This window comes from Cucurbita moschata, unplaced genomic scaffold (genome assembly GCF_002738365.1).
Source record: "Cucurbita moschata cultivar Rifu unplaced genomic scaffold, Cmos_1.0 Cmo_Scf00013, whole genome shotgun sequence".
Classification (NCBI taxonomy): Eukaryota; Viridiplantae; Streptophyta; class Magnoliopsida; order Cucurbitales; family Cucurbitaceae; genus Cucurbita; species Cucurbita moschata.
In genome coordinates, this window is record NW_019268529.1 from 1,917,521 (window position 1) to 1,929,489 (window position 11,969).

At 35.3% G+C, this 11,969-nt stretch overlaps 1 protein-coding gene across 4 annotated transcripts; it reads left to right on the forward strand.

Moving 5' to 3' along the window:
* The first annotated feature begins 2,692 nt into the window (after nucleotides 1-2,692).
* On the forward strand, nucleotides 2,693-10,833 carry LOC111451705 (RNA-binding protein Musashi homolog 2-like). Of its 4 annotated transcripts, none has more exons than XR_002712019.1 (14): nucleotides 2,693-2,784; nucleotides 2,970-3,123; nucleotides 3,198-3,287; nucleotides 4,511-4,576; nucleotides 4,661-4,726; nucleotides 4,975-5,060; nucleotides 7,652-7,697; nucleotides 7,859-7,913; nucleotides 8,933-9,009; nucleotides 9,152-9,329; nucleotides 9,416-9,540; nucleotides 9,628-9,803; nucleotides 9,891-10,043; nucleotides 10,394-10,833. XR_002712019.1 is itself a non-coding variant. In XM_023092221.1 (14 exons), the coding sequence occupies exons 2-14, from the start codon at nucleotides 3,106-3,108 to the stop codon at nucleotides 10,454-10,456; spliced, it is 1,128 nt and encodes a 375-aa protein (XP_022947989.1). In that variant the 5' UTR covers nucleotides 2,693-2,784; nucleotides 2,970-3,105; the 3' UTR covers nucleotides 10,457-10,833. The 4 variants fall into 4 exon arrangements, 3 of the variants coding, with proteins under 3 accessions (XP_022947989.1, XP_022947990.1, XP_022947991.1); XM_023092221.1 differs by having other exon boundaries at nucleotides 9,628-9,732; XM_023092222.1 differs by having other exon boundaries at nucleotides 9,152-9,323; nucleotides 9,628-9,732.
* The last annotated feature ends 1,136 nt before the right edge of the window (nucleotides 10,834-11,969 follow it).

An 11,969-nucleotide genomic window follows, 5' to 3' on the forward strand; every position in this document is an offset into this window, starting at 1 on the left:
AAAAAAAAAAAAAAAAAAAAAAAAAAAATGCAAAATCCTTCCAAGATCTTCGTATTAAAATCTAAAAACCTAATTCTTTCTAAATCTCATCGAACTAGAGAAAAACCTAAAATGAAAAATTCAAAACAGCCTCATGATCTTTCTCGTTTTTCGATGGTTTTGGACGATTCAAGTGTCCAGACTTATCTCTAAAATGCTTTAAGAAAGTTTTGTCAGAATCAGACTCTAGGTGGTCGGAAGTTGAGTCAACCCGCTATATTCTTTTTTTTCTCTCTCTATGCTCTCCCTCTCTCCCCTTTTTTTTCTTTCATTTTCTTTCTCCATTTTTTTTCTTCTTAATTAAGTCTTTTATTTCATTAATGACAGATTTCAAAAAAAGTCGGGGAAAATGACCAAAATACCTCTTAAGGTATGACTAGTTGCCCACTCATGAGAGGGACATTTTTGGTAGAAAATCTAAAAAACTCAACCTCAAATTCACGAGGTATCAATATCGGTTTAAGCTTTCTCTATAAAGTGTGAAGTAAGGCTTCCATTTGGAGCAAGAATTGAGGTAAATTGAGTCTTCCATAGCGAATTATAGCCTTTGATATTTTGGTTTTCTACTCTCAAAATTCTTTCAAATTCGAGATTCATAGTTCACCATTTTCCTTCAAACTCGTTTCTACACCTTCTAGATAAGATTACCCACGAGTTTGGTGAAAGAATTGAGTTTTGAAGGTGTCTCAAACAGATTTTTCCAATTTGGACGGTCACTAATGTAAGGAGGTTGAAGCTTGAAAATCTAAATTGACCCTATGCACAAATTCGTTTAGAGAAACCTATCTCATTTAGTTTTTGCACCTCTAAAGAACATTTTCATAAAAGACTACGAAGGTTAATAAGTCTCGAAACGTGTACAATTAAAGAAAAATGTTTTCGGGCAAGGTTTGGGGGTAAAGATTGAACTATTACTTACAATCCATTTCCCTCCAAAATTGAGCATATCTTTTATCTTTAGAAGACTAAATTGAACATCTTTGATGAAGAAATCGGGGGATCAAGTTGTCCGAAGAAACCAAATTCTGCGTCTTTGGGTAAGTTGCAGACTGATGATCGAATTTCAAAATTAAGACCACACACTTAAAAATGTGGCTCCAAAACAAATCCTTTTGCTTGAGGGGAGTATAAGGAAGAACTTTCATTAAGAAATCACGCTCTGAAAAGCTCTAGAATCAACTGTCAAACAAAGAGCTTTTGGGTTTGAATTTCGGGGAAGATAAGTTTTTCAACGAAGAATGTATAACTAAGGCTATGATCCATGAGAAGATATGAAATGAATCCCTAGATCTTCCCTATAACACCATCTTTAAGTTTTATGAAGAAGTCGGGAAACAAATGTTGGATCGGTATGGCATCCCTAAAGGGCCGAATAGGATTTTAACAATAAAATTATTTAAATGTGATTAAAAGCTTGAATAATTAATACAATAAAATAGTTCAACAAATAACTGCACACAATTCTAAAAGAAATAAATCTTAATAACAACTTTGAAATTAAATAGAAAAAGTTAGAAGATATGACCCAATCTTATATATCAATCTACTAATACAATAAAATAGTTCAATTATAAAAGAAATAAATCTTAATAACAACTCCAAAATTAAATAGGAAAAAGTTAGAAAATATAACACAGTGGTTTTATATCAACGTACTCCACCCTCAAGCACGTCTTCGAAATTTGAATAAATCTTTCTTGACTCTTTCTTCGGATCAGAGTCCAACTGCTATACGACTTTTTTACGAATTCAAGAGCAAACTCAATCATTTCTACGGTTTATGATCAAATCGGTACAATTGTATGAATTTTTATAGGAACACACCATAACTCTCTAACAGAATAGATTTACAATTTGATCACTCACAACTATTTCCTCACACTACAATAAACTACAATAAATGACGATGAACAAGAAATAAAATTGGAAGATACAATAAACATCTAAGATGAACAAAAAAAAAAAAAAAATTGAAAAGATACGAAAACAAAAATAAAATGGGAAGGTTTGCAAAGAGAGTCTTCAAAATTGAGAGTCTTCAAAATTTAGAGTGGACAATAAAATAATTTTTTTAATGTTTTATTTTATTTTATTATATATATTATAAAATAAATATTAAAACATTTCAAATTTATTGTTATTATTTATTTTTTGAAATGTAATAATATAATAATACATATTTTTATAATTGAAATGATTTTATTTCTTTTGAAAAGTAATGGCCCTTTGTTATTTTATACTTTACAATTTTGCCATCACATCATCACGTTAGGTATCTTATTTGGATGAAACTTCTTAATTTTAGTTCTAATTTGAGTGATTGAAAAATGAGTTGAAATGGTTATTCTGACAATTTAAAATATTAATAATTGATTAATTAATTTGAGATTAAGAGCAAAAGAAACCTGCACCGTAGAGTTGGGAGGTAGATTTTTCGGCCCTCTAGTAGCTTTTCTCAATTTTAGTTGAGACAAAATCCCCCTCTTTTAATAAGGCCTATTTCTAGTCGAAACAAATATATTAAGATTTTAAGTTATATGAATCAAATTGGGGCCAAACTAAATTAGGGAATAAATAAGGCTTAAAAATATGTTATTAAAATGAAACTTAATGGAGGATTAGCTCATTCGTATCATAAACAATAAGTTAAAGATAAAAATAAATAATAAAAGGAAACAGGAGAGGAGGGAGAGAGATGAGATCTGCTCTAGGTGTTCCTTGAATTCCCAGAAAATCTGATTAAAGGTCAGTTGAGCGCGTTATCCACGAATCTATACTTTTTTGTTTGTTTCAATTGTTATTTTGAAGCTTTAATCGCAAACAAGAAATTGAAACAAGGAACAAACGAGTGATGGAATCCGTGAGATTGATTTGGTATTTAACTATTGTGTGTGAGAAAGAGGTGTGCTTCTTCTTCTTATTGTGTGCAGGGAGCGAGTGCGAGAGATTTGGGGAGAGTGAGCGTGGGTCTTAGAGCGAGCGAGCGAGGAAGAACAGGAGGAGAGTGAGATATTCTTTTTTCACTTTTAGGGTTCAATTTCATTGCGTTAACTGCCCCAATTCATCATGGATCGGAAGCTTGTGGTTAGTTTTTTCTTCTATCAAGTAATTTGGTTAAGGGTTCGATTCGTTTTATTTATTTATTTCGTGAAATTTAGGTTCTCGGCATTCCATGGGACATCGATACAGAAGGGCTAAGAGACTACATGAGCAAATTTGGAGAGTTGGAGGATTGTATTGTCATGAAGGTTTGCCATTTCCCCTATTCGTATGATGCGTTCGTACTGTCATTCTTTCTTATGGGTTTTTAAGAAAGCATGCCTTTGTCATGAATTCAGTGATTTTAAAAGTGTGAGGTGCACTGGAGCGTAATGACTTTAAAAGAAAAAAGATTTGTAAACACTTTATATAATACATGAACATGAAGATTGTTATGAATAAGAACTAATGAAAATTTTAAGAATTAAAAGCTTTTATTAGAGATTGTGGAGGAAAAATGAAGGTGTTAGGAATGCTTTTATTTTCTTCCTAAAACATTATTAGAAATTAGGGCTTCAAGCATTGAGGTGCCACCTCAGCTATCGATGCCCGTGCCTCAAGCTGGCCTTATCTAGGGTGCCTAGCTGTTTTGAAGCAATACACCAAGTGTGGGCTTTTCTGTGTGCCATGGCATGCTTGATCTATTGGCGTTCAGGTTGTAGGAATGTATGTGCTGTTTATGTTTGGATGTGCAGAAATATGAGTTTCATATGCTAGGAAGTGAAACATGTTTAGTTTGCAGGAATGTTATTTAGAAAAGTTAATTTGAAATTTTTTTAATTATTATTTAAATTTCAAGAACATAATTTTAAATTAAGTTAAACATCTTCATTCTAAAAGTTAAAAATCCATTTCTTGCCATCTCTTGTTCAGACCCAAGCAAAAACCAAAAATATTTTACAATCTTCATTAGGTACTCCAAGTAAAAAGACAACTTCAGAAAGTCTTATTCAAATCTTTTGATGTTTGCACACAAAAACACACTGTAGATGGCCTAATGTGTCGCTTTTGGTACTCCAAGTAAAAAGACAACCCCAGAAAGTATGATCCAAATCTTTTGATGCTTGGACACAAAAACACACAGTAGATGGCCTAATGTGTCTCTTTAGGTCGTTTATAAGAAATTTTGTACTTTTTGGTAGGCCTTGTTGTCTTGGATTGAAGCCCTGTTTTGTATAGCTTGTTTGGATTTGGATTGCTTCTCTTGTTGGGCTATGGTTTTAGATGCCCCTCCTACATTCTTGTTTGTTTTGTCAACGAAAGTTGGTTTTCAATTATTTTTTCTAATATATTTTTATCAGCTTTGTTTTCCCTGGTGGATTGTACATATGAAGACAGTGGATGCTTGTTGTGGCTAATTTTGTGTAGATACATTTTTATTTTCGAGTCCTTTTTTGGTAGTCATATGCTTTTTTTTTTCCTTATATGTCAGGAGAGGTCAACTGGTCGGTCTCGTGGTTTTGGGTATGTGACCTTTGCAACCGATGAAGATGCTAAGGTAGGACTATCTTCAATATCTTCACGTTTCGTTGACTTGATGCCTGATGCCGGATGCCTGATGCCTTACACCTCTTTGTTGCAGAATGTGCTATCTAATGAGCACTTCCTTGGCAATAGAATGCTGGAAGTTAAAGTTGCCACACCAAAGGTTAGTTTCTCTTTTTCTCTCTTTCCCTTTTTAATTTGCCTTCCTTACATACATTTTCCTTGTCTAGAATCCCCTTCATTTTTATCTTCTTTTTGAATAAATAAATCATTTAAAGTGCGAGTACTATGTTTTGATTTGTATGCATACATATTTGTATCATATGTTTTGAACTGAAAAGCATATCCTGGAAATGATCATATTTTCAGGAAATATTTGTATCATATTCGTATCATATTTTCTGTTGACAGGAAGAGATGAGAGCACCTCCAAAGAGAGTTACGAGGATATTTGTAGCAAGGATTTCACAATCTGTGACTGAGGCTGCCTTCCGCAGGTAGTTTGGTGTGATTTTGTGCACAATCAATATATATCAGACATTAGTTGAACACGATGGCTACACGTTGGACACTTGTTAGGCACATGTTAAATCCTTGTTAAGCATAATAAATAGGTCTTATTTCACTTGATGATGGCCGTTCCTTTTGTGGATTCGGTTTTCTTATATGCCTTTTTATTCTTTCATTTTCTCTCAATGAAAGCTTGATTCTTTATTAAAACAAACGTTCTTAAAAAAGAAAAGAAAAGAAAAGAAAAGAAAAGAAAAATAGTAATATAGGACAAAACAATTTACTGAGTTAATACATCAAAATCTTTTTTCCAAGCATACACATAGGCTTACTGACTTCAGATTTGCTGATGGTATACAATATTTATTTAAAAAAGTGTATATTTTAATTAGTGTATTCTAGTCACGTTTGTGTCCTGAACTTTTTAGAAAATTCCGTCTTACTGTGTCCATGTTGTGTTTTGTGCGTCTCTCCTGTCCATGCTAGAAATTTGATTGGGATTTATCGGTGAAGGCTGAAGAGGAATTGGGAAGAGAACAGGCAACAAAGCTGGAAGTAGAAAAAAAGATTGAATCTGGCCTAAAGAATTCAGGCTATAGATCATTTAAGGAAGTCTGTGGAGAACTGAGAAAGTACAAACCTCTTAATGGAACTTTGTCGCCAGAAACTTTTTGAGCTTGAATCTGACGTGGAATTATCAGTGAATAGGAGGTAGAGACTAATTTAGAAGAGGACGGGAAAAAAGATGAAAGAAGAAAAATATTGAATCGCACCAAGAGTATGCAGGTTATAGAACGTCGAAGGAAGTTGTGGAGGCATGAGAGAAATTGAGAACTTCTCAATGAAACTTCGTAGCAACTTGAGAGATAAAGAACTTTGAGGTGGCAGTTGAATGACTATTTGTTAATTTTCTATTCACATCATTATATGTGGGAATGACAGAATGATAATCCTCCGATAAAGTCTAAGGAATGTATGCGTGAGGAAAGAGTGAGGATTGATTTTGTAATTAGTTAGTTAAAGGGGGATGCATCGATGTGTTACGAATTTGTGGGGCTGACATAATAGGAAAGATGGAGTACTCAAGGGAAAGAAGGGAGTTAGGAGAGGTACGCTTGCTTATGTAACTTATTGATAAATAAATCTAGCTCCCATGCTTGTATAGCTTATCAAATATCGAGCAAGAAGTTACACTTCATGGCTTATGTCTTCCTGTCCTCTGACCCTTCCTTGCTGTCCTTGAGTTTTTTCCGCAATTTCTCAAAAAGAGAGGCTTTGGATGTTGTGCGCCGTCTTTCGATTCCTTAGGGGCGGGTGATATGTTCTTCGCGGGGGGAGGGACGCTAGGTTCTAGACCCTGGATCCATGTAGGGGCTTCTCTTGTAGCGCTTTCTATTGGTTCAGCCTGGCCTGTTCTCCCTCTTTCTGTGTTTGCTTTCTCCCTGGTCTGGAAAGTGCAAATCCCTAAGAGGATAATATATTTGTGTAGCAGGTTTTACATGAGAGAATCAACAATTTGGACCTGTCTAGAGGCATTCTTCTCGTGTTGTTTCTATGGTGGTGCATTCTATGTAGGTGTCAGACCGAGTATTTGTATCATCTGTTGTGGGTTGCTCGTTTGTCCGAATTTTTTGGGCCCGTTAGATTCTTATAATTTATGTTGGGTTTGACAGAGGAGGTTCTCCTGGGCTTACTTTTTCGTGAGAAGGACACTGTTTTTTGGCATGCCAGTTTCTTTTGCCATACCATGGGGGGTTTGGCTGGAGAGGAATTGTAGAATTTTTAGAGAGGTGTGGGTGTCGGTCACTTGGCCTTTTTGTAATTATGATCTTGGTTTGATTTTGTTGGATTGAAGTCCCTTTGCATAGTTTATGAGACGTTCTTTTGTGGGTCTTATTTTATCTATACCCATATATTTTCTTTTATTTTCTCAAAGAAAGTGCGGTTTCTTCTACAAAAAATAAATAAATCCATCTCATATCACAAAATTTTGTGTGGCCTTTCTGTTTCAAATGGCGATGTTGCAGGGACAAACATTTTAAAATTTAATTCGGGGATGAACCGTGCTTGCATCTGCCCCTCAAGTGTGTCTCAAATTATTACAATTATTCTATTGACCTTTAATTAACCTTTTCTATTGACAGACGAATAGGAAGTTTCATATTTTCATTAAATGAATTATTTAAACTAATAAATAATAAAATTAATTTTATTGCCTAGAAAAAGTAGGTACCTGCAAGGAAACCTGTTCCTTCAGGGTTTTTAGACATCTCTTAAGAGTCAGAGTCTGTTGACTCAATCCACAAGGACTTTGGTAAAGCTTTCAAGCTATATACCCAAATGTAACTTTGTAAGAATTTCATTATCTGATGGTTATCGGAGAGAAGATTGTTAGTATCCTTCGGATGGCACTAAGGCCTTTTAAGAATCCACTAAAACACTATTCAAGCATCTCGTAGAAGAGTTGCAACATTTGTCTTAAGAAGTTGATTCATGTTTTTTATTTATGAGTTGATGACCTTTTTTTGTTATTTGGTTTACAAATTCTTGATGGAAATGAACTTCATGTTTGTTGCAGTCATTTTGAGAAATATGGAGAAATAACAGATCTATACATGCCGAAGGTACGTTTTCCTTTCACTAAACTAGGAAATTAGTTCTGTGGATTCTCTATTCCTATTTTCACTTATCAGGTGTACATGTACTTCGTGAATTGGAAAATATGGGTCACCCATGTTTTTGTGCAGTGTATATTAACATCTTTTAACATTTGTTAATTATTCAGGACCAGGGCTCAAAAATCCATCGTGGAATAGGTTTCATCACTTTTGCAAGTTCAGGTTGGATCATCTTTTTATATTGATATAAGATATGATTGCAGAGTTCAAGTTGGCAACTTTTGGTTTGTTTCTTCAATTTCTGAAAATATTCCGTCCGAATACGGATCCTTTTAATTGTTTACTAGTGCAGTAGTTGAGTTTTTCTACACTGTTCAAAGATTTCCGGATACATAAGTACAAAGATTGGTTTATGGGAAAACATTCTCTCTGCTACCACTCTCAAACAACTCACTCTCCTTCATTTTTCAATTTCATCTCCTTTTTCACTCTTCTTTCCACTGATTTTTTCTATAACTATTCACTTCTTGTTTTTTCCTTTCATTTTTTTTCTTGAAACTCTTTCTTTTTTTCTCCAACTTCAATTGATTAGAAAATACATCTTCAGAATTCAAAGGTACAAAATGATTTTTTTACCATCTTTCCACAATCTAGCTTGAATAAGGCCTAACTCTTCAAAGAGCAAGCCAGTTTAAGTGAATATAATTCTACTCAGAGCAAGCCACTTCTAAATTTAGTCATCCCATAATTGAACTCTTCAAAGAGCAAGCCTGTTTAAGTGAACTTAACCTAAACTCCATGGTAACTTAAATCTTTTACACATTGACCTTGCACATGAAATTGAGTTTGAATCAAGACTATTCAATTTTGAAGGTAAAGAATGAATGTTTCTTGTTTTGGATCAAAACTTGTAGAACACCATGGTCACTATCATTTTCTCAGTATCATGGTGAATCATGGTCGGAGGGGGTGGGAAGGGACAAGCAGTGGGGGAAGAGGAGAGGGACATTTAAAACTGTTCATGGTTCTTTTTCTTTCCTCTCGCCGACTAAAGTGTGCTGTCCTTAAGAAAGTTCCAGAGAGGCTTTTTTATCCTCCTGCAGTGCACCTTGGTTTTCCTTCTAATTTTGTTTTATTGACAATCTGCATTGTAACGTTTTCACATTAATATAAAAGTTCAACCATGCTATTTCGTGGTTGCCGATTTCCAGGCACTAAATGTAGCAACTACTATCTTGTAGACTCTGTAGAGAATTTGATGGCTGAAACTCATGAATTAGGAGGTTCTGCAGTAGTTGTTGACAGAGCGACCCCCAAGGCAAGATTTTGCTGTTATCTTTATAACACCATATTTACCTTTTGATGGATTTTTTTTTTCTTTTTTTTTGAAGACCGAAGGATTCTTTTTAGTTTGTAATGATTTTGTTCGTCTAATTGAGGTCAATACACTATTTTTCCAGGATGATGATTTCAGGCCCATAGGGAAAATGCCGCGAGGAGGGGGTGGTGGTGGTGGTGGTGGTGGAGGAGGAGGAGGAGGATATGGTGCATACAATGCTTATATTTCTGCAGCAACAAGATATGCAGCACTTGGTGCTCCTACCTTATACGACCATCCAGTCTCAGTTTATGGTGGGAGTATGTATCTCTGATAGTATCCTTGTTCATGTGATGCTTGGTCTTGGTGAATATTGTTATGATGATTCCCCATGTCATTGGATCAGGAAGGGAATTTCGAGGGATGGGAAAAAAGATTTTTATTGGTAGGCTCCCACAAGAAGCATCTGCTGATGATCTCCGCCAATACTTTGGTAGATTTGGCCGTATATTGGATGTCTATGTACCCAAGGTAAAATTAGATTTAGTTAATGCTCCACTTTTTATGAGTGACTGAATTGAGATAGCATAACGGTTCAGTTGTTACTGACGAATGTAGGATCCTAAAAGATCTGGTCATCGAGGTTTTGGTTTCGTAACTTTTGCTGAAGATGGTGTAGCAGATCGTGTATCTCGAAGATCTCATGAGATTTGTGGACAACAGGTATTCTACTGCATGTCACTTTCCTCACTAGAAGGGCATTGCCAGCGACTGTTCTTTTCTGCCTTTTGCGAGTAATGGTTACTAGTTATTAGTTATATGATTATTACGTAAGCTTCAATCTTGGGTTATGAATCTTATCTCACAATTGGAATCTGCAGGTTGCTATCGATTCAGCCACTCCTCTTGATGATGCTGGAGCAGCTGGACCAAGTGGACCTTTTGTGATGAATAGCGCGGCAGAATCTTTTGGGAGCTATGGTGGACCTATGAGGACTTATGGAAGGATGTATGGAAGCCTGGACTTTGATGATGTAAGTGGCTCTGTTTCTATTTAAATTATATTCAAGTTGGTTAAAATTTAGGTAGTGATTGATAGGTTGTCCACCACATTTAGCGAGCTTTACATTTACTGGTGCCTCTCAGAACCTCCCAAGTGCCCTACAATTAGGATTATAAACATTTTGATTAAAGATTCTTTAGAAATTATTTGAAGGTTTGGTTTCTGAACTTTGAAAGTGTTTTATGATAAGCATTTTTTGGCAAAATACTTTTGAGTGCTTTTGATGAGTCAAAAAGTCAAAAGCATTTAAAAAGGTTACTTCAACATGATTTATTTTTTCTTTTAAGCTTTTTTAAAGATTAATGGGTTTATATTGTGCAGTGGGGTTATGGAGTTGGTGGTGGAAGACCATCTAGAGCAGACTGGAGGTATCGGCCATACTGATGAGAGACAAACCAGCATTGAATTAGTAGTGATGGCTGATGGCTTGATAAATCAACGGCATGAATTGCCATATTTATGGAGAGTCGATATCTTTCAATGTCTGATTATTTGGTTTCTTTTGGCTTATTGTTTTTAACTGTCTCCATACCATTCCTTAGCTGAAACATGGATCAATTGGGGTCGTCGGGGTGTGGGATCGGGATCGGGATCAGGAGGGTATGTCGGCTGTATGAATGTTTGGTTAGTAGTTCTTAGTGAGTTATATTCTTCTCCAACTCTACTTTAAGAATTATCCATTTTATAACATCTCTAGGATGGTTTGGTTATCATTGAACAATAGATTGACTACTGAACGCTGGATGGCCTTTTTTTAGTTATGCGTTCTTTTTCTTTGCATCAGTCCTACAATGTTTTCGGATCCTTCCAATTAGACTAAATCCGTGGCCAAATAAGAGCACTCCCTCAAGAACAAAATTGTATTGCAATAGAATACACTATTTTGATCAATTCATTTATTTTTGACATGTTATATGATCGAGCGTGAAAATGGATAGCTAAACGATGGAATTGGAATATTTGAACAGTTTAGTTCAGTTGCATGTTTTAGGCTTTTGTTATGCTGAATTTTTGAACAGTTTAGTTCAGTTGCATGTTTTAGGCTTTTATTATGCTGAATTTGACTCTGCATGATTCATCAACAACGTTGGGACTCTAGCATGATATTTATAGATACTTTATGATGATTTATTTATAGATACTTTATGATGATTATGCACGATGATATGATTTATTGCCTTTTAGTATTCTTAGAAGCATGGTAAGAGGCTCGAAATCTTAATTATGCCTTGACATATGATTAGATTGATGCTATGTGACTGAGAGTACATGCATGATGAATTAGTGTGCCTTTAACTTCTATTTTACTTTTCTTTAGTAATAGAACCTTAATTAGGGTCTATTACGATTATATGGGTTGACTTCTACTACATAGAACCGTTGGGCGCAACCTCTAATCACCAACTTACCTTGACTAGTGAGAGTCTACTTAATATATAGGATTGTGATATTACCCACCTAGGACCAAGAGGATGTTATTGAGGGAGCCCTGATTGTGCTTAGGGGAGAGTTTGGACTATTTAAGGGCATGATATTGCATGGAAATAGGGAGCTTGTTAGCATCATCAAGGGAGGTTTCGGTTAAACGCTTAGCTAGTTGGTTTGTGTGGAGTTAAAGGGAGATTGAGAGGTTACCTACACAGAGTGATAACTCCACCTACTTACCCTAGAGTTCGAGATAGATGAGTGCACCCTGACTTATGTGCAAGAAGCACGATGACCTAAATAAATCTTGGAGAATAGGAAAGTAAGATTAAGTGCACCCAAAACTCTAAATTATGTGAGAGGGGTGATTTACACCCTTGAAATAGGTGTGTAGGATATATGACTATGAAAGCCTAATAGAGCTAGTATGAACCCAATGCCATAGAGTGGATAACTTGAAGAACTTGAATGA